Genomic DNA, 24,306 nt, shown 5'->3' with positions numbered 1-24,306 from the left:
CAGTGTCAGATTTAGATTGGATTTGGATCTATTGCTTTTATCCTTATCAGACATTTTGAGGCTGATAGTTTATTGCCATATTTAAAATGGAAAGTGCTTTAAAATAGACTTGGGGGGGAGAACCACTGATTCCTGCCCCGATATGTCATTTCCTGACTTAAACATCCTACCATAATCTAGGTTAAAGGGTTGGAAGTCTACATAGAATCCTTCTCCACTGAAGATTTCCCCCCACACAGAGAATTTTCTTAGAGGAAAGTGAATGATTATATAAAGAATGACTTTAATCTTAAGTAAGAGTAGCTAGAACTTCCAGTAGTAAAACTGACAGGCAATTTCCATGCCTCTATACTTTGTAAGTCAAATGAATAATAAAGAATATCAATGAAACACATCAGCCATTTCCTAAATTTTAAAGTATATATGGAGCTAAATTGCCAAGGCTTGTTTTGCAAGGGTCGGATTTTGTAAAATATGTAGAATGAACCAATAAATTAACAGCAGAATAGAAGACTAACAAATCAAATCTAGGGAAGAGCTTCTACTTACAGTTATAAAAAGTATTATAGCTCTGAGATTAGTAAACCCCAAAGTTACAAATGTGAAAACAAATGCAAGATATGATTAATGACACCCACAATTATAATAATATCTGATTATGGTTTGAGGCCTTTGAAAAAAATAGCTAATGTGATTTTTTGGGCCTTTTTATATTACCTTTTATTTTTATTAATTTATTTTTAAAGATTTTATTTACTTATTTATTTGAGAGAGAGAGAAAGCAAGAGAGCACGTGAGCCAGAGGAGGGACAGAGGGAGAGAGAGAGACTCTCCAGCAGACTCAGCACTGAGCACAGAGCCCTATTCAGGGCTCGATCTCATGACCCTAAGATCATGACCTGAGCCAAAATCAAGAGTCCGACACTTAACCGACTGAGTCACCCCGGTGCCCCTATATTACGTTTTTAGAAAATTTACATTGTTATTGTTCTTTTGGAGATTTTTATTAAAAGTTTTTTAAAGGACCGTAAAGTAACAAACTGGAGCTTGAGGAACCAGCCACGCTCAGTGGGAAGAACAGAGGGATGTGAGATCTCAGCCCTTGCACCAGCACTGGGAGGAGATCCCCGAGGACGAGACACTCCTTGGAGCAGAACTCTTCTCATTTTTAAAATGGACCTATCTCATGGAAATATAAGAGGGGCAAAGTGCTTTGGTAAAGAAACATGATATTTGGTATTCAGGGAATTTGTGCTCAGGAGGCATCATGAGCTGATATGAGAACGTGACTTAAGGAACAGTGAACCTGAACACTGCATGAATGTTCATGCGCATGCTCCATGGTCCATCAGACTTCATATACAAAACACAAGTTCAAAAACAAAATTATTGAGAGTTCAAAATGTTAAAAAAAGTATGTACTAAAAGATTGTTGCAGGTCCTGTTATTCATTCATTCACTCAAACGGTATTTATTTATTTATCTATTTATTTATTTATTTGTTATTTATTTTATTACAAACTGTTTAATTGCTTCTTAACCCGATAACTTTACAAATACAGAACCACGTGCCAGTCTGGGGGTGCTCTGTAGTGAGTCACTACAGACTGGCCCAGGCACAGCTTAATGCCGCTGAGATCCATCCAGGAGCAGTCCCAGTAGTGGCCTCAATGGGTGACAGGGCCTTGGAAGAGGGCTGCCAAGTGTAGCCAGGGGACTTGGCTTCGGTCAGGTCTGTGGAGGTGCTTCAACAGCACGATGCTCGTTCTCTGTTCGTAGTGTCTCCATGTACTTTCGCATCTTCTCGACCATCCAGGAGGGTAGCACAAAGGATTTCAGCTCCTCCAACTTCAGGTCCAGACATCCTCTGTAGTCATCACTGGCTGCAAGGTCCTGGATGTCCTCCTCGATGAGGAGGTAGGCCATCTTCCCCCCTGTTGTCCACATGTGATGCTGCTCGGCCAGCCAGTGCTTGTCCTGGGGATCAACTACATACTTAAAGAGGTGCGGGTGCTTGATGTAGATTCTTCCTCTGGTGCCCCCCATCCCCAGGGCCTTGTTGGCTCGAGATCCCAGCACAAAGGTGGTAGATTCATTCAGCCGGGCTGGGTCCCACTTGGGGCCTTCTCGGCGAATTGGTTCACAGGATTTTGGTTTCCATACCATGCTGGCGGCTGCCCGATCGTTTGACAGCATGTGTCGAGGAGGCCGTCCCTTCCTCCTTTTGGGAATGGGGCTTCCTCGATGGGCATATTCCTCTTCTGTCTGTCGGCCACGCTTTATCCCTGGAAGCTCATGGGTCAATCTGGGTATTACTTTTTCTCCATCTGAAAACAGTAATTTAGCCTGCTCCAGGCAGCTCCGACAGGCCTCCTGGATCAGCTGCTCCACGTCCACCTCTTCCCCGACATTGTCTCTGACATTCAGTGCTGCCTTCTGGAAGAACTTCATGTACTTGTTGAAGACAGTTTGGATCTCCTCATTGATGCTAGGCTGCAGGACAGCTCGGAGGAGGTCCATGGAGATGGCAGGATCTGTGAAACTTGTTGTCATCTGTGAGCGGCGGCCCCTTCGCTGCACCTGCCAGTGCTTTATCATTATGTTCCAGGGGTTCGTGAGAACCAGCTGCCCCGCTGCGCCCGCGTCGCCCAGCTCGGGGCCGCCCCACTCTGCCCCGCCGGGTCCCCGCGGCTGCTCGGTGTCGCCAGTGGCGCCCATGGCTCCCCCGGGCCCACAACTTCAGCCCGACTCTGCCACCCTCAAACGGTATTTATTAATGCTAAATATGTACCAAATCCATTTCTAGGTGCAAGATACAGAGTGGTGAAAAAAATTGGAAACAACATGTAAAAAATTTTTTAAATAAGAAAGAAAAGGAATATCATTCCCTGTGTTGGGAAAATAAAGTTTGATATATAGCCATAAGATAAACGTTATTAAAGTTGCTTACGTCCTCTACATTCTACCTTATTTTTATATCCACTTTATTTCTCTTTAGACTGAGAAGTATATGTTAAAATCTATGACTAGTGTGTGATGTCTCCAGGGTTTTGCATATATGGTAGTTTCTGCTTTATTAAGGTTGTGCTGTGCTATTTGGGATATAGGTATGAACAGTACAAAGAGAGAGAGAGAGAGAGAGAGGGAGTGCAAGAGAAGGAGAGAATCTCAAGATTGATAGCAGAACCTTAAACCAAGTACACACCCTGAGCGCCAGACCTTGTGCCACCATGCAAGTCAAGCACCCGTGAAGCCAGCTCTGCCTTCCACCAAATCCATACCTGGGCTTTTCCGAGATTCCCAGTAGGGGAAATAGTCACAAACCTCCAATAAGCTCTTCTCTATTCAGATACTCATTATCTGCCCCACCCTAGCCTGCCTCAGGGAAACCCCTGTAGACAGCCTTCTCATCTCCCTTACCCACTTGCCAGGTATAGACCCATCGCAACCTGCCCCACTTATTTCAAGACTTTGAGGAAATGCAAAATAGCTGCTATTCCAGTTCAAAAGCAGAAAGACAAACTCCATTTCCATTTGCTTGTACCTTTCCCTTTTCTCTTAAAACACTGTTTAGGCCCCATGTCATAAAGCAAATTTCAGTGAATGCTTACTGTTGTCAGATTTTAAAAGCTAGATGGCAAAGCATAGAATTTTCATTTATTGAGTTACCTAGCCAGAAATTTACAGGGGGAAGGCAAGTTACTTCTAAAAAAATCATGGGCTGGAAATTTTTATATTTTTATGTACAATGCTACTTTATGTGAGTGAAGAAAGAGCTCACCTAAGAAAAATCACAGCTTTTGGAGGAAACCAAAAGTTGCAATGCAACCTGGTACTCAACTCTAGAGGGGAAAAAATGACTAGGGGGTGGAAATAATAAGGTGAGTTTATTAAGATTCCTTAAATGATCCTGAAACACAGGCAGGTATTTGGAAACTTTTTTCACTCTCTGAAGAATGATGCCTGAGGGCATCATTTTTGGGTCATTTTCCTCATTTTCCCATTCTCTTCCCAGCCTAGCATTCCTTGAGTTCCCAGGTTTATAAAATACTTAATGAAGAAACAAGGCCACGGAGCCGCTCCTATTCATCCACAAAGTTGTTTTTCTCATTTTGCACCTGTATAGAAGTCTCCTCAGTTCAACTGCAGGAATCGGTAACTGTCTGAGTCAGGAGAGGGAAAAGGCAAAACGATCACTCCTTTTGCTTTTTGAAGCGTCAGAATGGCAGGCCAACAGAGACCTCTCATCGAACCGCTTGTCTCCGAGATTTAAGATCAAAAGAGTCAAGTATCCAGGTCCCTGCAGATTTAAGCACCAACCTCTCAGCAAATGAATAAGAGACTACACATCCCTTTCCAAGAGTCCAGTTTCTTCAGCACTTCACAGACTCAGTATGTTGGATGGAGCACAAGGGTGTCCTTCTCCAGAGGTTAGAAAACTCACAGGCCATACTTTACGTTGATAACTCCGTGGCAGCCAGGAGCACATTCCTCACTTTGTTCATAATCCCCATTAATTAGCCCTTGAATGTGGCCAGATTCCAACTAAAATCATTTTATTCAGTTCTACTTATGCCTTTCCTGGAACTCTAAATGGACATCATTCTTCCCTCCTGGCTGGTCGGCAGCCTGTTGTGCTCTGAAGGTGGTTGTAATTCAGGAGGAAGGAAGCTGGAGGCCCCGACAGGTAAATATTTAATAATCCCGGGAACCCTTTCTCTTCAGATCCATGCTCTTTTCCTTCATGTCCTTTGGGGCTGAGTACTTTGGAATAAAAGTAGCTCTTCCAAACATAAAACACATTCAGAATAGGCAAATCCACAGAGATGGAAAGTGGATTTGAGGTTGCCAGGAGATGGGGGGAAGCAGAAATGAGGAGTCACGACTGAACGAATGGGTGCGGGGTGTACTTTGGGGTGATGGAAAAGTTTTGAAGCCAGAGAGAGGTGATGGTTGCATGACATCGCGAACGCACTGAATTGCCACCGGATTGCACACTTTAAAAATGGTTAGTTGGGGCGCCTGGGTGGCTCAGTCGTTAAGCGTCTGCCTTCGGCTCAGGTCATGATCCCAGAGTCCTGGGATCGAGTCAAGCTTCGGGCTCCCTGCTCCGCAGGAAGCCTGCTTCTCCCTCTCCGACTCCCCCTGCTTATGTTCCCTCTCCCGCTGTGTCTCTCCCTGTCAAATAAATAAATAAAATCTTAAAAAAAAAAAAAATGGTTAGTGGATGTGATGCGAATCTCACCTCAATTTCTTAAAAGGTAAAGCATGTTCTCACAGATTTCATTTGCTTTTCATTCTATAGTCAATTCTCTTATGAAACAGAGTTGCAGGGATACCTTTGGGGAGAAAATTCACATCACCAAACGGGTCTGTAAGAAGAGAGTTTAACAACTAGCCAATGAGTCTGTTTTTTGGGTTTTTTTTTTTTTAAGATTTTATTTATTTGACAGAGAGAGAACAAGTAGGCAGAGAGGCAGGCAGAGGGAGAGGGAGAAGCAGACTCCCCGCCGAGCAGGGAGCCCGATGTGGGACTCGATCCCAGAACTCTGGGATCATGACCTGAGCCGAAGGCAGCTGCTTGACCGGCTGAGCCACCCAGGCGCCTGATGAGTCTGTTTAATATGCACTATCTGAAAGAAAAGTTTTTCTCAGTTACCCCAAAAGGACTTCATCTCCTCTTTCCTGAGTAAAGACTGAAAACATGTCTCCCTTTAGGGGCGGTTGTTTTCTCATACAGCGAGAATGGCGTAAAGTAGGATGGAGATGCCAGAAGGAGTAGCCCTGTGGTGTGTGCTATGAGCCTCCTTGTTCAAAACTCATGTGTGAATGGCTCTGGCTGTTGAGGGGACACCTCTGCTGGCTGGGGTGACAGGGCCCAGGATGGCGCCCACCGTGCCAGTCCCCGATGACTGACCCACTTGCTTTGTCCAACTTGAAAGGATCAGGCAACAGATACGAGTGATGCCCTCCATCCCCTCAGTGGGAGGTAGGCTCTCGAGTCCCACTGTGCTCAGCGTGTAGCACAGGTGCTGCATGAAGCAGTAATTAGAGAAAGGTAGAAGTCACACATACCAGACCATGACACAATCCAGGCCTGACGGGGGCTTAGACATACTTATTTATGAATGTTCCCCCCTGTCAAATGCATGCAACGCAGAACTGCTAAGGTATGAGCTAATTGATATGATCAATGTTTCTGGTTCTCTCCAAAACTTTATTTAAAAAAAAAAAAAGCCAAAGTGGGTCTGTGTTTTAAAAGTGTATATTCAGGGGCGCCTGGGTGGCTCAGTCGTTAAGCGTCTGCCTTCGGCTCGGGTCATGATCCCAGGGTCCTGGGATCGAGTCCCACATCGGGCTCCCTGCTCGGCGGGAACCCTGCTTCTCCCTCTCTCACTCCCCCTGCTTGTGTTCCCTCTCCTGCTGTCTCTCTCTCTGTTAAAAAATAAATAAAAAATCTTTAAAAAAAAAAAAGAAAAAGAAAAAGAAAAGTGTATATTCAGTTTGAATCTTTTGTCACACCAATTGTGACAGATGTATAACCCTGCTGGCTTGGTGCCCTAATTGCATGAGCTTCCGAGTGTCTGCAAACCCTTATTTACTCACTCATGACTGCCCAGCTGCTAAGTGCATTTGAAGTTTTAGACCTGCCCTGTATATACTTAGTGCTGAATTGTTGGTTTGTTTTCTAATAAAAACATATAGACTACAATAAAACTTAGAAAACCTGTCAGTGCTTTTTGTAATATTATAGGAGGATAGGAGCAAAGAGACTGTGGAAAGTCTATGTCCCAAATGTTCTCATTTTAGCAATGAAGCACAGAGAGGCTGCGTGCCTTCTCCGGAGTCCTACAGAGGGTGGGGGATGGTGTCAGACTAGAAGCCGGGTCTCTCATCTCTCTTCGTTGGTTTCAATCCACCACTTTGTCCTGCTTCACTTAAGAAGCGATGAAGCCAAGGGGTGATGCAATTCCAGAAATATACCATGATATCATCTTTCAAGTTATTTTTCCATACAGAGTATAATGAAGAAAAAAAACCCCAAAACCACAACAGTACCTTAGAAATCAGCATCATGTCTCACACATGTCCCTCCCCTGGCATTAGGCAAACACAGCAGGCCAGGGCCTTGTTGAAACCTTAAAACAAACCAGGCCAATTCTGAGGTCTAGACAGGCCCCAGACAGGCTTTCCCAAAGCTTTGAAATGCGATTTTAGAACTGGTAATTTAGAGGCAATTTAACCCCGAAATCAAACTGACATTCAGAACATTTATTTTGAAAACATTTTTAAAGCATCTATTCACCCCCTTTAAAATACGATTTTGTGTTGCACTTGGGGCAGACCAACTGGAATTGCAACGATTAAGGTTCAGATTCACTAGCTCTTAGTAAGTTCTAAACACGGGAAATATGGCCTCCTTCCTCATGCACTTACCCGGCATCCAGGAGAAACTTGCCTTGCCAAAAAATATTCCAAAAATCATGTGAAATTTTTACACTGCTTTTGCAGCAGCAGAGGGTTATACTTTTAGGTTATATTCACGTATTCAAAAGTCCTGGGAACAATTTCGACCATAACTTTTGTTCAAGGCAGAGGAATTATTATCTCTGCAAAAGTATCATTGCTGCAGAACTCAGTCTTGCAATTTAGTAGATACTTACAATTTTTCCTTTTAGTGAGAAAGGGAGTACTCTCCAGGCCCTCTGTTCCGGGATGCATAGACTGGGCCATAATCTTCTTTTCTACAAAGCAACCAGGAGCCATGATTAAGAAGAAGCCAAAAATCCTCTCATACTCCAAGAGCTGCATATTAAATGGAATTCCCAGGATGTGGAGAAGCAACTTTTTCTATTTCAGACTCATTTTCTTTCGTGGATCCTGCGCAACATAGGGATAATTTTATTTTTTAAATAAATGACAGTGTTGGATGGGAAAGTTAGCCAAAGTTGTCTGAGGGAATCAGAATGGGCTATGTCATAAATGAGAGTGAATATGTGGTTCTTAGAGTTTAGATCTTGAGAAAGCACAGTTGCTTTCTCAACAATGTGTGATTATTTTTAATTATATTAAAATATAACCCTAGGAAATAGTATCAGGCTGTGATGGCTCTGCGATCTCTGGGTTCCTTCCTTTAATCCTTATTAGTCATTTTAAATTCAGCTTTTTAAAAGTCTTAGTCTGATTGTCCTTCGGGAACAATAAAGTGGCAATTAGGTATGACAAAGGCCTGGAATAGATACAATTACTTATTGCCATAGTAAAAGAAAAAAGATGGGTCTATGAACCTATCAAGAAAACCTGCAAAATGGAATGGGCTGCTGGACCTTATGAAAAATGTATCCAAATATTTGCAAAATGTATTTTTGGCCACCTCCCTATAGAGATATTAAGCCATTTTCTTTTATCGGAGAATTTACTACCATTACATTTCATATTAATTTAACGACTTTGATCAGGCAATCATCATTTATTTGCCTAAATTACCAGTCCCTTAGTACTTCATGGGCAAAGGGAAATATTTCATAGAACATGAGGCAAAGCCTCTAATTACTATTAGAGCATAATTTAAAGTAGCTTCAACAGGTATTATAATTTTGACCAATTGAGTTACTAATTTGGAGAATCAATTATCTCCTGGACCCCTTCAATTTGCTGCCTTGCTTAATTGTCAGGGGCTATCTAATTACACATCTGGTGTAGCAGTAATATTTGCATCTGCAAATCTTCAGCCAATCAGCCAACTGAGCCTGATTGTCAGGTAATAACTGTGTGGGTTTGAAGACTTTGATACATTTGTGTATCAAATTATTTTTACAATTTGTATCAACTTATTCACAAACCTTTCTCCCAATGTATCTTTCCTCCCTCATTCACTTTAAAATTTAAAAAATTTGAAGTCATTTTATTCACATAATTCATCTAGTTTCCCTCTTTTCCTCTGGGCCCAATTTCAAAAAACAATCTCAAAAATAAAAATAAAAATAAAAAATAAAAAGGAACAACTTGCTATTAGCAAAAACAGAAAATTAAATAATATCATGAAGTTAAATAATATCATCCAATGCCACCAGGTGAAATAGTACAATCTTGTACCACTAAAAACAATGTAGATTATGCAAATCTTTGAAAAACAACAGGACCCTAGGAGTCAAAAAATGTCCATGCACTTTGAATCCGTAATACCATGTCTGGAGTTTTATCCTGAGAAAATAATGCCATAGAGGAAAGAAATTTATACTCCAAAGATGTTCTTTCCAAAGCTGACTTTAACAGCAACAACCAACAAAAACACAAGCAAAAACTGAAACAAGAAGTGTCTAAATATAAATAAATATTTAAATAAGCTATGTAAAAAAATAAGATACATAGCCAGTCAACATGGAAATTATTAAGACTATGCAGAAATATGGAGAATGTCCTAGACATTCATGAAATAAGCAAACTATAACAGGAGATGTTGCAACAATGTACAGATGAGTGCCCTTCTTCCTAATATGAAAAGAAGCAGAATAAATGCTACAATCTCTTGCAGCAAAACCAAAGTGCTTTAGGAGCTAGAGAAAGAGCAATGGCACCCATGTGGAGACTATGGAGATGGCACATGATATTGGCATTCAAGAGTTCCAGGAAGTCGGGAAGGGGTTACTGTGGAGGGGAAAGTTCCATGCCATATATATTTGGGGACCCCCAAGGGTTCAATTCGGCTGCGTTGTGGGGCATAAACATGGGAAAGGTGACACATCTGCCTGAAAGGAGAGGCCAGCACCTTCCTGAGGAGGGCCAAAGGTTAAAGTTTCTTTCTGGAAGCAGTGGAAGAAGCTGAGCATTTTAGAAAAGAGGCAAGCCATATGCTCTAGGCAGACGGAGAATTAGAAGCACTAGTTTTGAATACCGCCCCTGTCGTGTGGTAACTCTGTGGCCTTGGACAAGTTACTGAAGCATTTTGTGCCCTGGTTTTCTCATCTCAGCAATGGTACCATACCTACATCTTAAGGTAACTGTGGGAATTAAAGACAAAATACACAAAGTACCCAGTACCGAACAGGCACTACCTAATTTGTACTTTTGTTATTCTTAATAAGAATAATCTGATATCAGGAAGGAGCATGGGTTTGAGTAAGAAGAAAAAGAAGGTGCAGTGGGGAGCACTTTAGGCACTCATCTGCTAGATTACACCCAAAAAGAAATGAAGTCTGAAAAAGGTGATGTTGGTAGCAAATGGAAAGATGACGCAGAGTCAAGAAATACCATGGGGGAAGAATCCATAGGGCTGGGCCAGGGTGAATCCAGGTTTGGTAGGGCATGAAGCTTACATAATTCGGAGTTCTTTTTAAAGGAAAAGAATGAAATAGTAAGTAGAAAAGTGAGTATTTATTTAGAACTAGGAAAGAAATCATAACAAATTACAAAATTGAGAAACCTGACAAATATCATTTAAAAATGAACGGCCTGACAGACCTCTATGAATCTTGTTTTGGTACACTTTGGCCTCTATACTCCTTGGTTGCCTCTTCATATGACCAATACTTTATAATACCACTTTCCACAGAGGGAATAGAAAGATAACTCAGTCTTTCCTCTAGCATGGTTGCTTGAAAAGCTTTTCTCTACTGGTAGTTTAGCAAAATTTCTTTGAAACTGGTGAAGTCATGTAAATTTTTAGGATTGTTTTCAAACTGAGAAACATTTCTTTTTTTTTTTGGTAAGATTTTATTTTTAAGGAATCTCTATACCCAACATGGGGCTGGAACTTACACCCTGAGATCAAGAGTCGCATGTTCTGCGGACTGAGCCAACCAGGTACCCTGAGAAACATTTCTCTTAAGTTTCTTTAATATGAGTTGTAATAGACCCCCTTACTATTTATAATCCTGCTACAGGTTTGTGCCATACAAGCACAGGCTGAAAAATTCTATTTTTCATTATTCCCATTACAAAAGAAAAAAAATGTATAGTGAATTCATAATCGTATACACTGCATTTTATTTTATTTTATTTTAAAGATTTTATTTATTTATTTGATAGAGACAGACACAGCGAGAGAGGGAACACAAGCAGGGGGAGAGGGAGAGGGAGAAGCAGGCTTCCCGCGGAGCAGGGAGCCTGATGCGGGGTTCGATCCCAGGACCCTGGGATCATGACCTGAGCCGAAGGCAGACGCTTAACGACTGAGCCACCCAGGCGCCCCCGTATACACGGCATTTTAGAGTATATTCCTAATAGGAGAGAACTGATATGTTGACCAGGTGCTAATGAGAAGTAAATTCTCTGCTTACAGTTTTACCTGTCTGAGAGCCTGAAGAATTTTCCACAGACCAGCTTCTGGTTCCACACATTCACATCATGTTTCTCCTCACACCTGCATAGCATAACACACTCTGACCTTGCTTCTTTGTCGTATCAACCAGGTGATTCGGCACACTGGGCAGTAGGAATATACTGAAAGCCATCTGCTACATTGGGACAACTAGCAATAATTAAATATAAACAGGATTGCCTCCAAAACACATAAATATGTCCCACGGAACCCAAATAAACCTGTCTCCAAACTCAATTCAATATCCCTTTTGCCCAGTCTCCAAACTGGCACTTGGTAAGAGGAAAATTGTGACTGAGGAGAAGTTTGAGTGGAAAGACATCAGCTGAAATATCTTATTTTTCCAAATTTAATGAAAATATATGGCTTTTACCAAAACATTGTCCTGGAAGACACCTGTGTACAAGAGAGGCCCTGGACTGAAGCTTCATCTGCCTCTTGGTAAATGTGTCTCATTTAGCAATGACTGAACATAGCAAGTACACAGAGAAAGAGGGAGTAAGGTTACCAGGAAGGGAAAAAAATCATGGTGCCATGAAGGCAAGGGAGCAATTAAGATGAAAAGGAACAGGGTTAGTATTGTTGCATTATAAAATGGCTAGCGAAGAATATAATAGTAAGCCTTCTCTTAAATACAGTGAGTTTAAGATGCCCGTGGGACCTCCAAGTAGAGATGTCAAGCAGGTAAAATTACTTAAAGAGGGTTTAAAATAAGAGATTCTCTGATTAACTGAAAATATTCCTCTGAGTTCTCAACCTGCACATAGAATATTTGTTTCCATTCCTGAGCCTTTCATTAATTCCTGACTTGGCCATTTCTACCTTTCACTGAAAACAAACACTTGTGTGCTGATAGTTTTTGAACAAAAAACCAAAATCATAGCCTGAGATTACCGTGGTTGGAGTATAGGTAAGGAACTCGACATAAAGCTTCAGCAAAATTGCAAAGTCCTACTTTCTATTTCCTGTCTTAAATAATTCACAGCACCTTCAGTGTTTTAAAAGAGTCCTATGACACAGAACCAGCAGGAATCTCCATTTACTGTTCTCTTTCTGCCAATTCTCCTAGCTTGGAATGAAAATAAAAGAGATGATAGATAGTTCACTTATTATCTTGGTCTTCATTTGGACCATTTTGTCTACAGTGCAAACAGAGTAATCAGAGGATGAATCAACAATGAGAACCATTGTGGCTACTGTATATGACTGTAAATTCATGCTCATTGAGGCTGATGTTGCTTGACAGACTATTTTTCATGTATATTACCTTTGCTATCTATTTGTGTCCTCATCTATTGATAGTTAATGCATCTTCCATTATTGTTCCATGTAGCAGTTGTGGTTATCCAGTAACAATACAATGATATAAGAAATTAAATATTAATAGGCAATTTATAAAAGGCCTGAAATTTTACATTCCAATAGATAAAATTGAAAAATGGAACATGTAAAAGGCTATACGACTTGGAAGGCTGTTTCTCACTGAATGTGTAAATCAGAAGCTTCAAATCCTTTTAGTATTGTCTAAGGATTAAAAGAAGTTAAAATCTAAATGTCTCCAACAGAAACTGGGGAGCACCACCTGGATGAAAAGAAAAATGTAACAGTCTTTGTTTTGCCCTTTTGGAAAAAAAAGAACTAAGTAATTGGGCTGATTTCAACTGATAAGACAGCAGAAAGACTACATTTTTGGGAAAAGATTTCTGTAGGGCTCGATAATGTTCATTTTTAAAAACCTTTTCTCTTCCCTATGTTTGTTTCATTTATGATAGAAGTGTGTGTCTCATCCCAGTTCTCTGATTCATCTGGGTCAGAGATCAACAGTTTTGCAATGTAAGGAGAACTCTATGGTCACAAAATTCTGACCTAACTAGATTTAAGATCCTAATACCACCCACAAAGCCTGCACTCATGGAGTTGGCTTTCCTTCAGCCAAAAAATCTGATGGGGCCTTCTGTGTGCCAATCACTGAGCCAGGCAAGGTGATGAGGACCTGACCTACAGCGCTAATAGCAGGAACAGAGAGAGAGATGGATGGTCTGCATTCCAGCTTCTATTGCTATGTTCAATTTACCCCAGAACTTAATGGCTAAAAACAATGATCGTTTTATCACCTCTCATGGTTTCTGTGGGTCAGAATTTGGGAGACCTCAGCTAGGCGATCTAAGTAGAGGCTATCACAGTTGTAGTCAGGTGGTGGTTGAAACCTGAAAAGCAGAGGGGTGGAGTGGCTGAGAGCTAGCCAAGCATCTGTCTCTTCCTGCAGTCTTAGGGCCTCTCTATGTGGTTCCTCCACATATGCTAGTTTGGGCTCCCCCATAACATGAAGGCCTTTTGCTGACATGTTCCAAGGAGTGGGTGGAAGTTGAATCATTTTTTATGAGTTAACTTGGAAAGTCACACGGAGTCACTCTATGGGTCGAAACAGTCATAGAAGTCAAGTTTCAAGGAGATATAAACCCACCTCTCAATGGGAGGAATGCCAAAGAATTTGTGATATATTTTAAAACCATCACAGTAGGGAATTAGAATTGATGGGACTTAATGATTGCTTGGACTTGGGGAAGAGATAGGGAGTGAAAACTGACTCCAAAATTAATCATCTGGTATTTTAGTCTATTCCAGCAGCTATAACAAAAACACCATAGGCTTAGTAGGTAAAAAGCAAGCATTTACTTCTCATAGTTTTGGAGTCTAGGAAACCGAAGATCAAGGTACAAGCAGATTCAATGTCTGAAGAGAGTGGGCTTCCTGGTTCATACATGGCTGTCTTCTCACTATGTCCTCATGTGGTGGAAGGGAGGAGAGAGCTCTCTGGGGTTTCTTTCTTTTTTTTTTTTCTTTTTTAAGATTTAATTAATTTATTTATTTAAAAGAGAGTGAGAGAGCATGAGAGAGAGAAAGAGCACAAGCAGGGGGAGGGGTAGAGGAAGAAGCTGACTCTCCACCAAGCAGGGAGCCCAATGTGGGACTTGATCCCAGGACCCTGGGATCATGACCTGAGTCGAAGGCAGACACTTAACTGACTGGGCCACCCAGGCATCCCTGGGGTTTCTTTCAGAAGGACACTAATCCCAATCATGAGGGCTCCACTCTCATGACCTACTTACCTCCCAAAGGCCCCACCTCCTAATCATCACATTGGAGGTTAGGATTTCAAGATATGAATTTGGGGGAGGCGGACACAAACATTCAGTCCATAAGACCTAGGTCAGTGGGAATGTTACCAACCAAAGTAGGGATCAGGAAAAAGAATAGTTTTAATGAGAAAGAGGTAGATTTAGGACAGACATGTCTAAGCAAAGATGACCAGCAAGGCATTTAGAAAGTTTCTTCTAGACCCCTGGAGAAAGTTGGAGCTAGAGACAGAAATCTGGGAGTGACTGATGTATAGGGAGGCCATAGCCTGGGATGGAATTTTGCAGGAAGAGTGTATAGATCAAGAGTAAAACTCTATAGGGGTGCCTGGCTGCCTGAGTTGTAGGTAGAAAATACCATGTGATACCTCCTTCAGTAGCAGTATTTTCTGGGGCAAGTGACTTGAACTATCCTAGCCTCCATTTCTCCATCAGTAGAAATAGGATTGACAGCCAGGCACCCCTATAGAATTTTACTCCTGATCTATACACTCTACACCACTCTATCATGTAAGACAAAAATGGTTGCTAAATGAAATTAAAAGGCAAATTCACTGATAATAAAAGGGAACTCATTCTTTATCTAACATATCATTAACCTGTGGAAATAACTGCTTCAGGGCATGATGGAGGTTAACAGCTTAGTAAAAATTTTTAAATGATGTAAAACTTCTACCGATCAAAATGGCATTAGCAACTGGTAGCTCTATCAATCCTCACATTAAGTGTGCAACTCTTGATGTCGGGGTTGTGGGTTCGAGCCTTACGTTGAATGTGAGATTACTAAAAGAAAAGAAAAGTATATTTTTAGGTCATTTGAGTGTCTCTAACCACTAAGTAGACTATATCTATCCCAAATGGATGTAAATATGACTGACTTCATAGGAGTTTCTTGGTAGATGAGTGGATATTGGAGCTGGCAACTGGGGAGCTATCATGAATTGCCCAGGGCTATCTGATCCCTAAGTCCATGCTCTTCCCCTGACTAGATCACCCCCCTCCTTGCTATATGTTCCCTTTTCATTGGAACATTCAACAGTCTTGTCAGCTGCCCACCTCTCCCACCCTTGGTTTCTAAGGTCTAGACTGAGGCTGATTCTCAGCTCTGCCCATCTGACAGATGAAGACAGACTACTCATACATACTTATGTTTCCTAAGCCATTCCCACCGGTTTGCACTATCCTTTTTAACACAAGTATCTACCTCTCCTCCCTCCAGAAAAGGAAAGAGAAGCTTTTCTAGATTCCTCTTGACTTTTATTGTTCTGTTTTCAAATGATTGGGCCTAATCACTTCCACTCAGTTTGGATTAAGCTCTTCCAGTTCTTCATAAAATCACATGGTATTTTCTACCTACTACTGAACCCTGTATAAAAAGTAAGCTTATTGGATTCTCTTAGTAACCCTGTGAAAGAGATAAGCAAAACAGGTATTAATGTCAATCCTATTTCTACTGATGGAGAAATGGAGGCTAGGATAGTTCAAGTCACTTGCCCCAGAAAATACTGCTACTGAAGGAGGTAGCCCAAATGTAAACCCAGGTCTCCTGCTATGACACCATGACATACCGCTTCTCCTAGGCCCATTATATATGACTTCCATTATAGTGAAACATTTGGAATAATTTTTAGGTGACAGAATTGTTAGTAATGGAAACAGACATCCTGAAGAATAATACTAAATCAAGAGGATATCAGGTGGATGATGTTATGATCCTGGTCCCACTGAAGGTATTCACTAGCAGGGTTCTTTTTGTGTGTTTTTTAGGAACAGCACTGACACCTTTGTTACAACAGCATTCTTAGCATAGTGATGTCTTTGGGGCTTTTCTCTGGAACAGCACCTTTTAATCACTAATAAAGTCCTGGCTTTCATTTTAATCATGTGTCCAGACATTGAGGGGAAAGCTGAAAATTTAACTTTCCTGATTCTTCTGACTTTAGATGCTGTTATTAAATTAACTCCTTTCTGGGGAGGTACCATGAAAGCCTAAAGAGGACCCTACTAGCTACAAAATGAGCTGGAGGGACATCTGCCACTTTTGCCTAAGGCTTTTCCTGGCCCTACCTTATTTAAACACACACGCTTACTTACAGCCTCCTTTGATTTACACTGCTGCAGCTCAACTGTTTTGAAAAGCTGATGTTGTGGAATCCTTAAGTCATCTGTGACCTAGGTCACTAAAGACAGGAGCAATTTAGTAAAAGTATTAATTGAAACTCTCCTGACAGGCCCTACTCCTCCAGATAAAGTTACACATCAAACCCACACAGGCCGCTGGGCTATTCTGAGCAGCCTGAGATTTTCAATATCTCATAAACAGGCCCCTCAATCACTACAATCTAATAAGGCTATAATCATCATTGACACTATAATGATTAAAATGAATAAAACCCATTAAGAAAAGTCATGTTGAGTTATTAAAAGTTTCGCTCTGCGTGATATGTAATCTTTTATCCATTTTTTATGATGAAATCTGTAACCATCTATCCACAAAAGACCATTAATTTACTGCTCTGTGGATGTTACCATGCTCTTTAGTTTAACAGCTTATCATTGATTTCTTGAGGGAGATATTATATTTGGAGAAATACACATGGAACAAAAGCCCGAACGTTGCTGTAAATTTCCTACTGACAGGATGATCAAAGTATTTTGGCCTGGTCTGCAGCCCGGGGCTGGCAAACAAGTTTTCTAGAGCAGAGAGAGCCCTCCAGCTACCAGGCGGCAGATACATGTTTTCAGGCATCACAAATGCTTCTAAGGAAAGGTCATGTGTGCGGGAAAGGGGGGGGGGGGCTGGGGGGGGGGGTGGGGGGGGGGGGGGACACACAATAAAATGTCCATTAACTGGAGCCTAGTTAACTGGCTTATTGGCATCTATTAGAAACAAATTGCAAACAAAACTGATCCTATTATAAACTTCTCCTCATCCCTCCATCAAGAGCAGTCTCTGATTGGCTCAGAAGAAGCCCAACAAATACAAGGCTGGCAGATGACTCCTTTATTTGCAAGGAGAAGGTTGGGTTGGGGCCAGCAGCAGCCTACAACTCAGAGCAGTAGAGAGCTACAAAGTTGGGAGGGATGCATGGCCCTGCACAACAGAAGGAGCCCCTGAGAGGCCGTGAATGTATTCCTGCCCACATTCTTTCACCCGGGACTTTTTTTCCCTAAGCAAACAGCAATTAAAAAATCTGAATGGAGGAATGTGTACAGAGTGCCGAGCTAAGTGGTAGGGGGAGACTGATTCTTAATGTATACTTTTTCTCACAAGAAACTCCGCTCCAGTATCTTTACTGCCCATCTCTTATTTAATCTTATTGACAGTAAAACGTAAAAAGATTCTGTGAAGCCCAGGAGAGGGTTTTGTCTTTGAAGGCATTCTTCATTTTTCCGGAGATGATTAGTAAATCTGTTTGCCAGCCCCCGTCTGAACAGACTTGCCAGGGTTCCCGGGCAGGTAATGACGAGGTCCTGCAAAACAAGAGGAAAATGGTTGCTTTCTGTTTTAACAGATTTCCTCATTTTCCAGATTTGCTTCCCTCACTGAGGTCCTGCTGGGTTTTTTTTTCTTCACTTTATCTAAATAACATTAGGTTATAAACGTCATTCCATAACATACCATCTGTTGTACTAAGGGAAGCTCGACTTTACGAAAATAATCAAATATTCTTTATGATCCTCCCTTTTAAAAGAAAACAGCAAATTCCATTTATAAGGTTGACGTTTAGTTCAAAGCATGGCGAACAGACATTGATTTTTATCAATCTTTGGAGAGTTCATTTAAATCTACACCACTCTATCATGTAAGACAAAAATGGTTGCTAAATGAAATTAAAAGGCAAATTCACTGAGAATAAAAGGGAACTCATTCTTTATCTAACACATCATTAACCTGTGGAAATAACTGCTTCAGGGCATGATGGAGGCTAACAGCTCAGTAAAAATTTTTAAAGGTTTTTTTTTTATTTTATTTATTTATTTGACAGAGAGAGAGAACAAGTAGGCAGAGAGGCAGGCAGAGGGAGAGGGGGAAGCAGGCTCCCCGCTGAGCAGGGAGCCCGATGTGGGGCTCGATCCCAGGACCCTGGGATCATGACCTGAGCCGAAGGCAGCCGCTTAACTGACTGAGCCACCCAGGCGCCCCTAGCTTAGTAAAAATTTTTAAATGATGTAAAACTTCTACAGATCAAAATGGCATTAGCAACTGGTAGCTCTATCAATCCTCACATTGCTGTACGTACACTCATCTCAGTTGAAGTCAGGAAGACATTTTGTTTGCCCTCCACGTACTCACACTAATTTGGTAAGATATAAATACACCAGTATCCAGTGCATGATTAGCTTTTTCTGCTCTTCTCGAACATTCCTCTCGCTCTGACTACATTGATGTCAACTACAGTTCAGAGTGCAAATGGGACTATTTGTCTATTTCTATGTGGCAAATCTTTTCTTCCCCTCCCATTTGAGAGAGATTAAGATATAATGCAGTATAAATGTTCATTTGACCATCTCTAAAGGGCTTAAGAGAAATACAAAATCACTTAAACTTTCCAATAAAAAGGGACTGATATTTAGAAGGAAAATTGTGTGTGTGTGTGTATGTATAACATAAAGTAAAATAAATAAATCAGAGTAAGGGATAAGGAAATTAGGAAGAAAGCACTCCAATACATCAAAGAAGTCTTTTAGTATATCTTCAGAGAAAGTGAAATCGACTGTTAAAATACCTATAAAATTTTTAAAGACATTCATGAATTTTAATTTATCATCATGATATTAGAAATATAGCCCTTTCTAACCATGGAAGCCCTAAGAATTTTGTGACATGAAAGTTTTCCTGGTGTTAATTTGAACCTTTAATTAATTACAACCTTTTAGAAGGGGGTTGTTTAACTGCCAAAAAAAAAAAAAAAAAGGTTACACAGAAATGATGAGGAAAAAAAGACTCCTTGCAGATTTTAGTGAAGCTGCAACTCCATAAGCAGTGGTTCTAGAATGATGAGTCAGCACTTCCGTGATTACAGGTGGAGAGAGCAATAAAATCTTGCTGAGTTTAGTTATTGAAATTATATGGTTTCATAAATAGTATAATGTTGTTCTCAGCGGGTAAATGTTATATTTTAATGCCATCTGTATTACAACACATACAAATTTTCGAGCTCAAGGTCAACAGGGCCTCCTTCAATATGAACAGCTGGAGCCCAGCTCTATAGTTGGAGAGGAATGTTTCAGGCTCCGATGACAGTGTGGAGAGAGAACGGAGATCACAGTAACTTTTCAGGAGAAAAAATATTTTTCTGGTAGGCCATCTGGAAATGTGTGCAGGTTTGAGCTACTTAGAACTTGTATGAGTGACCTTTGGTTTCCAGCCTTAACTATGTTAAAACACAAGTCATCATGCTCCTTAATCCATTTCAGACCAGTATACCCTGTTTCAGCCCAGACATTGGAAGGACAGGTGACACACTTGTACATCTAAACCCCCTCCTGAACTTATTAACTTAAGAAAAAAAAGTTTGATGAGACTTTGTTTGGGTTGTTCATAAATCAGCTTTACTTCATCGAAAAACCTATTCACTCACTGTAATCCTTCCAAGTGTTTCCCCTTTAAGCTTCCTTGACTCTACTGCCAAGACTAAATGAAATTAGATATTTCTGCTTTTTAAATGACATATTATAGCTTCTCTTTAAATATCTTTCTTATGTATGGACCACTTAATAGTTTACAAAGCACTCTGCCTTGCATCAAATTTTATTGAATCCTCACATTGAACTTTGAGGTACTGTGAGGTAGACAATATCTCTATGTCACAGATGATGAAAATAAGGCTAAGAGCTGATTCATTACTTAAGGTCAAACTGGTAATTGCTGAAGTCAGAGAACAAATTCAGGTCTTCTATCTCCAAATCCATTCCATTCCCTACCACAGCAAACTTCATATTAGGAATTTTGAATACCACATGGTGCTCAGTAGCCATCTTTAAGCCACAACGTGATAGTTTATCATTGCAAATTCCTTAATAGATTATGTTTTTTACCCACAAAACTTTACAGAAGAGAGTGCTTTAAGAACTGCTGCTCCTACTCTGGTCAACCCAAGACAAACAGGATGAGAGATGGCAACAGACTTGAATAGTGGTTCACCCAACAATTATCCTCTCTGCCTTTCCTTGCTGAAAGAGCCTTGATTTTGTCTGAGGAACACCCTTCCTCTACACGATTCATAGGAAAAGCCTGATTAGACCAAGCCAATCAAGGTAATATCATCTTCTTCCAGTTATTAGTTTAGGGAAGGCCATGGACAATGAAACCCAAGAAAAAGTCTACCAGAGGTTTCTTGGAAAGGTTTTCTGATTAGAAAGATGAAGAAGAAGCACTAAGAAACACTCCTCTTCTTTTAAGCAATAGCTTGTCACATGACCATGAAATGAGCTAGGCTAAAAAAGAAGCCAACATACTGAGAATGACAGATGATAGAAAGCTGGGTCCTTGATAATGACTTGATGGTTTCACCAGCTCTAGAGCCACTGTGACTCAGGACTTCTTGTTAAATAAGAAAATAAAATGCCCTTATTGTTCAAGACAATTGACTAGGAGTTTTTCCATTACTTGCAGCCAAACATCTAACAAAATCTATACAGGTGAACATGTACACTTCTCAATTTGAGGGCTTTTAAAGTTATACTACAACTAGTTGAATGTCTTAATCTTAAATTGTCTAACCAGTATAGGGTACTATGTTTGTGAGGTGCTCCAGCTTTCTTGAAAATACGTTTTATTTTCCCAAATGAGAATCCTCTTCTATCTAGATCAGAAGTCACCTGAAAGACCCAATATAAAATCATCTCAGCTAATAGTGACATGTGATTAAAAATTTGAAGATTAGAATAATGAAAGTATTAGAAATCTATTAGTGGGGCACCTGGATGACTCAGTCGGCTAAGCATCCGATTCTTGATTTCAGCTTGGGTCATATTTCAGGGTCGTGAGATTGAGCCCCATGTTGGGCTCCATGCTCAGCAGGGAGTCTGTTTCTCTTCTTCTCTTTCCCTCTGCCCTTACCCCCTCTAAAATAAATAAATCTTTAAAAAAAAAAAAGAAATCTATTAGTTAAAAGTTAAAAGCTTTGGATAATGTATGTAGTCTTAGAAATCATTATGATTCAAAATCCTACAATGGAGAAAATTCTTATATTAACAGGCCAAACTGTATCATTGCCTCTGTTAATACCACGAAAATATTTGTGGTAACTCAGAGTCCTCAAAATAACACCTAAAATGAGCCAGGCTCAAAACACAACCAGGATTTATAGTCATTCTGAGAAAAACGCTCTACTATGTCTTCCTTGTGAGATGTAGTAATATAAAAGAATACAATGTAAACCATACTTCAGGGAGAGAGTAACAAAGAGGTAAAATAAAAATGGAATGGTTTCACATCTAAGATCTAAGTATCCTCATATATGTCAAATTACTCCCAATGAAGAACACCTTAAATCAAAAATACTTGATCTATTCGTTTTACTATCAACAAATCTCAGGAAATTCATTTGAGATAAAGATCATTTTCCCTAGCTCCTGTGTACCCTAGATCAATATTTCTCATGGGCTATTAGATGTTAATTGATGTGTTACCCCTCTGTCCCCAAGAAGGAGGGTCTTGGTTTGGGTTCCCCCAGAAATAGGGCCTGAGTCAAAGATTAAAGGACAAATAGTTCACTTAGGAGGTGATCCCAGGAAACACCAGTAGAAGGTGGGGAAGAGAAGGGAAAGAAGGAAGGGAGCCAATATGGAGTGCTTTATCAGGTCAGGCACCACTCTCAGCAACTGGAACTCAGCCTTCCTGGGGAACTCTGGGAGTATTGTGGAACATGCCTCAATTTCCTAAATGGGGCACAACTGAGTAGCATATCTGCCAACTCCCCATCCATCTTTGGTAGAGCACTGCTTTGGGGGTCATTAATTTTCTTATGCTTTCAGCTTGCCTGTTAACAGGTTGAGTGTACTCGCATAGCCTCCTCTCTCAAAGGAAAAAAAAGGCTTCAGGCAAAGAATTACAGACCCAACTCATACTTTCATTTCAGGCACTGTCATAAATCATTGGTTAGCCAATGAATTGTCCACTCTAAGTCAGGTGTCCTTGATCTGGGTGTGCTAGATTGGGGAAGATTTACATTGTTCTTGTGAAAGATGGTCTGGAACAGTTCCTTGGGAATTTTATTTGGGAAACATGGAGAAATATAGACAATTAGCAGGAGTGGACACTTAAAGGATGTAAAAAGAAAGAGAAGGCATGAAGTTGTGCTGGAATTATGACAGGAAGGTGGAGTAGGGGCTGTGTGGGGTCTTGGCAAGCTGAAGTTATCATTAAGCCAAAACCATGAGAGAAAGTTTTCTTTAAGTTTTTTTAAAGAATAAAGTAAATGAAAAGAGTAGGTGCATTGGAGCTAGTTGTAACTGGAGACAAAGAGGTATACCCAGACTGCTGAGGCACACCACTGGTGGAACACCAGAGTAAGGACCCATAGACTCCTGGTCCTTGGGCCTTTAGGGCCACCTTGGATCCATAAAGGCCCCCGAGTTCTGGACTTCGTGAGGTCTGGCCCTGTTTTAGCTATGTTCTTGGAATTCCATGAATATCCACATTAATCCTTACATAAACTGCTTCTTTCTTGAACTTGCTTGAATAGATCACGGTTGCTTGCAACTAAACAAGTTTTGTCAATCATAGTCCCTGAGGGCCTGATAATAGGTCCCACTATGAGGCAATATCTGTGACCAGGAGAGGGGCTTTGACAGATAGAATAGCAAGAAAATAGAATTTAAAAACCAGAATTCAAAAAAAAAAGAAAAATTAAAAAAGAAAAGAAAAGAAAATAGAGAAGTGAGAAAGGCATGCCAGGTAATTTCTTCTGTAGAAAATTCTTGAAACAGGGTGGGATTTCTGCCTCCAGTCTGAGTACTGGGACACTTCAACTCTGGTTCTGGGCAGAAGCAAAGGCAATTGCATTCAGGCGGAGGAGGTGGTCTCTGAAGAAAACTTCTCCTGCTCCACTAGCCTTATCTCCTGGTTCTCTTTCACTCAATGACCTGAGCAAAAAATGATTTGGTGTGGAGAACTAAGAATAGAGAGTCAGCCAAAAAATAAATGAGTTAGGGCTTGCCACTGGATGGGGAAGATGACCCTGAGGTCTTTTATCTAAGTGGAAGTCATCTTCATAGTGTATTTTCCTAAATGGTGAACATTCTAACAGACGTTTGCTTTGAAATGGCATTAATAGGAAGAAGATGGGCTTTGGCATCATACAGGCTTGGGTTCAAATTCCAGCAGCACCACTTTGATTATCTGATGGATGAACAAATTACTAAAAATCTGTGGGCCCCTGCACCCTCAACGATATGTTCAACTCATCTTGGACAAAGCAGGAAAGAATATCCAATGAAAAAAAGACAGGCTCTTCAACAACAAATGGTGTTGGAAAAATTGGACAGCCACATGCAGAAGAATGAAACTGGACCACTTTCTTACACCATACACAAAATTAAATTCAAAATGGATGAAAGACCTAAATGTGAGACAGGAATCCATCAAAATCCTAGAGGAGAACACAGGCAGCAATTTTTTTTTGACCTTGGCCGCAGCAACTTCTTGTTAGATGTGTCTCCAGAAGCAAGGGAAACAAAAGCAAAAATGAACTATTGGGACTTCATCAGGATAAAAAGCTTTTGCACAGCAAAGGAAACAATCAACAAAACTGGAAGGCAACCTACAGAATGGGAAAAGATATTTGCAAATGACATATCAGATAAAGGGCTAGTATCCAATATCTCTAGAGCACTTTTCAA

General features: G+C 40.7%; 1 protein-coding gene across 1 annotated transcript; it reads right to left on the bottom strand.

The window, feature by feature from the left end:
• Nucleotides 1-1,511: 1,511 nt before the first annotated feature.
• On the bottom strand, nt 1,512-2,750 carry LOC112825215 (deoxynucleotidyltransferase terminal-interacting protein 1-like). Its single transcript, XM_025873309.2, has one exon. The coding sequence runs from the start codon at nt 2,716-2,718 to the stop codon at nt 1,729-1,731; it is 990 nt and encodes a 329-aa protein (XP_025729094.1). The 5' UTR covers nt 2,719-2,750; the 3' UTR covers nt 1,512-1,728.
• Nucleotides 2,751-24,306: the final 21,556 nt, after the last annotated feature.

The sequence above is a fragment of the Callorhinus ursinus genome, unplaced genomic scaffold (assembly GCF_003265705.2).
Source record: "Callorhinus ursinus isolate GAN/ISIS: 27379988/994484 unplaced genomic scaffold, GSC_fseal_2.0 scaffold12, whole genome shotgun sequence".
In the NCBI taxonomy this organism is placed as follows: Eukaryota; Metazoa; Chordata; class Mammalia; order Carnivora; family Otariidae; genus Callorhinus; species Callorhinus ursinus.
The sequence above is the reverse complement of the archived record's forward strand: the minus strand, read 5'-3'. Positions and strand labels throughout refer to the sequence as shown.

Coding starts and splice junctions, on each gene's coding strand:
- LOC112825215 (XM_025873309.2), bottom strand. CDS start 2,718: ATGGGCGCCACTGGCGACACCGAGCAGCCGCGGGGACCCGGCGGGGCA.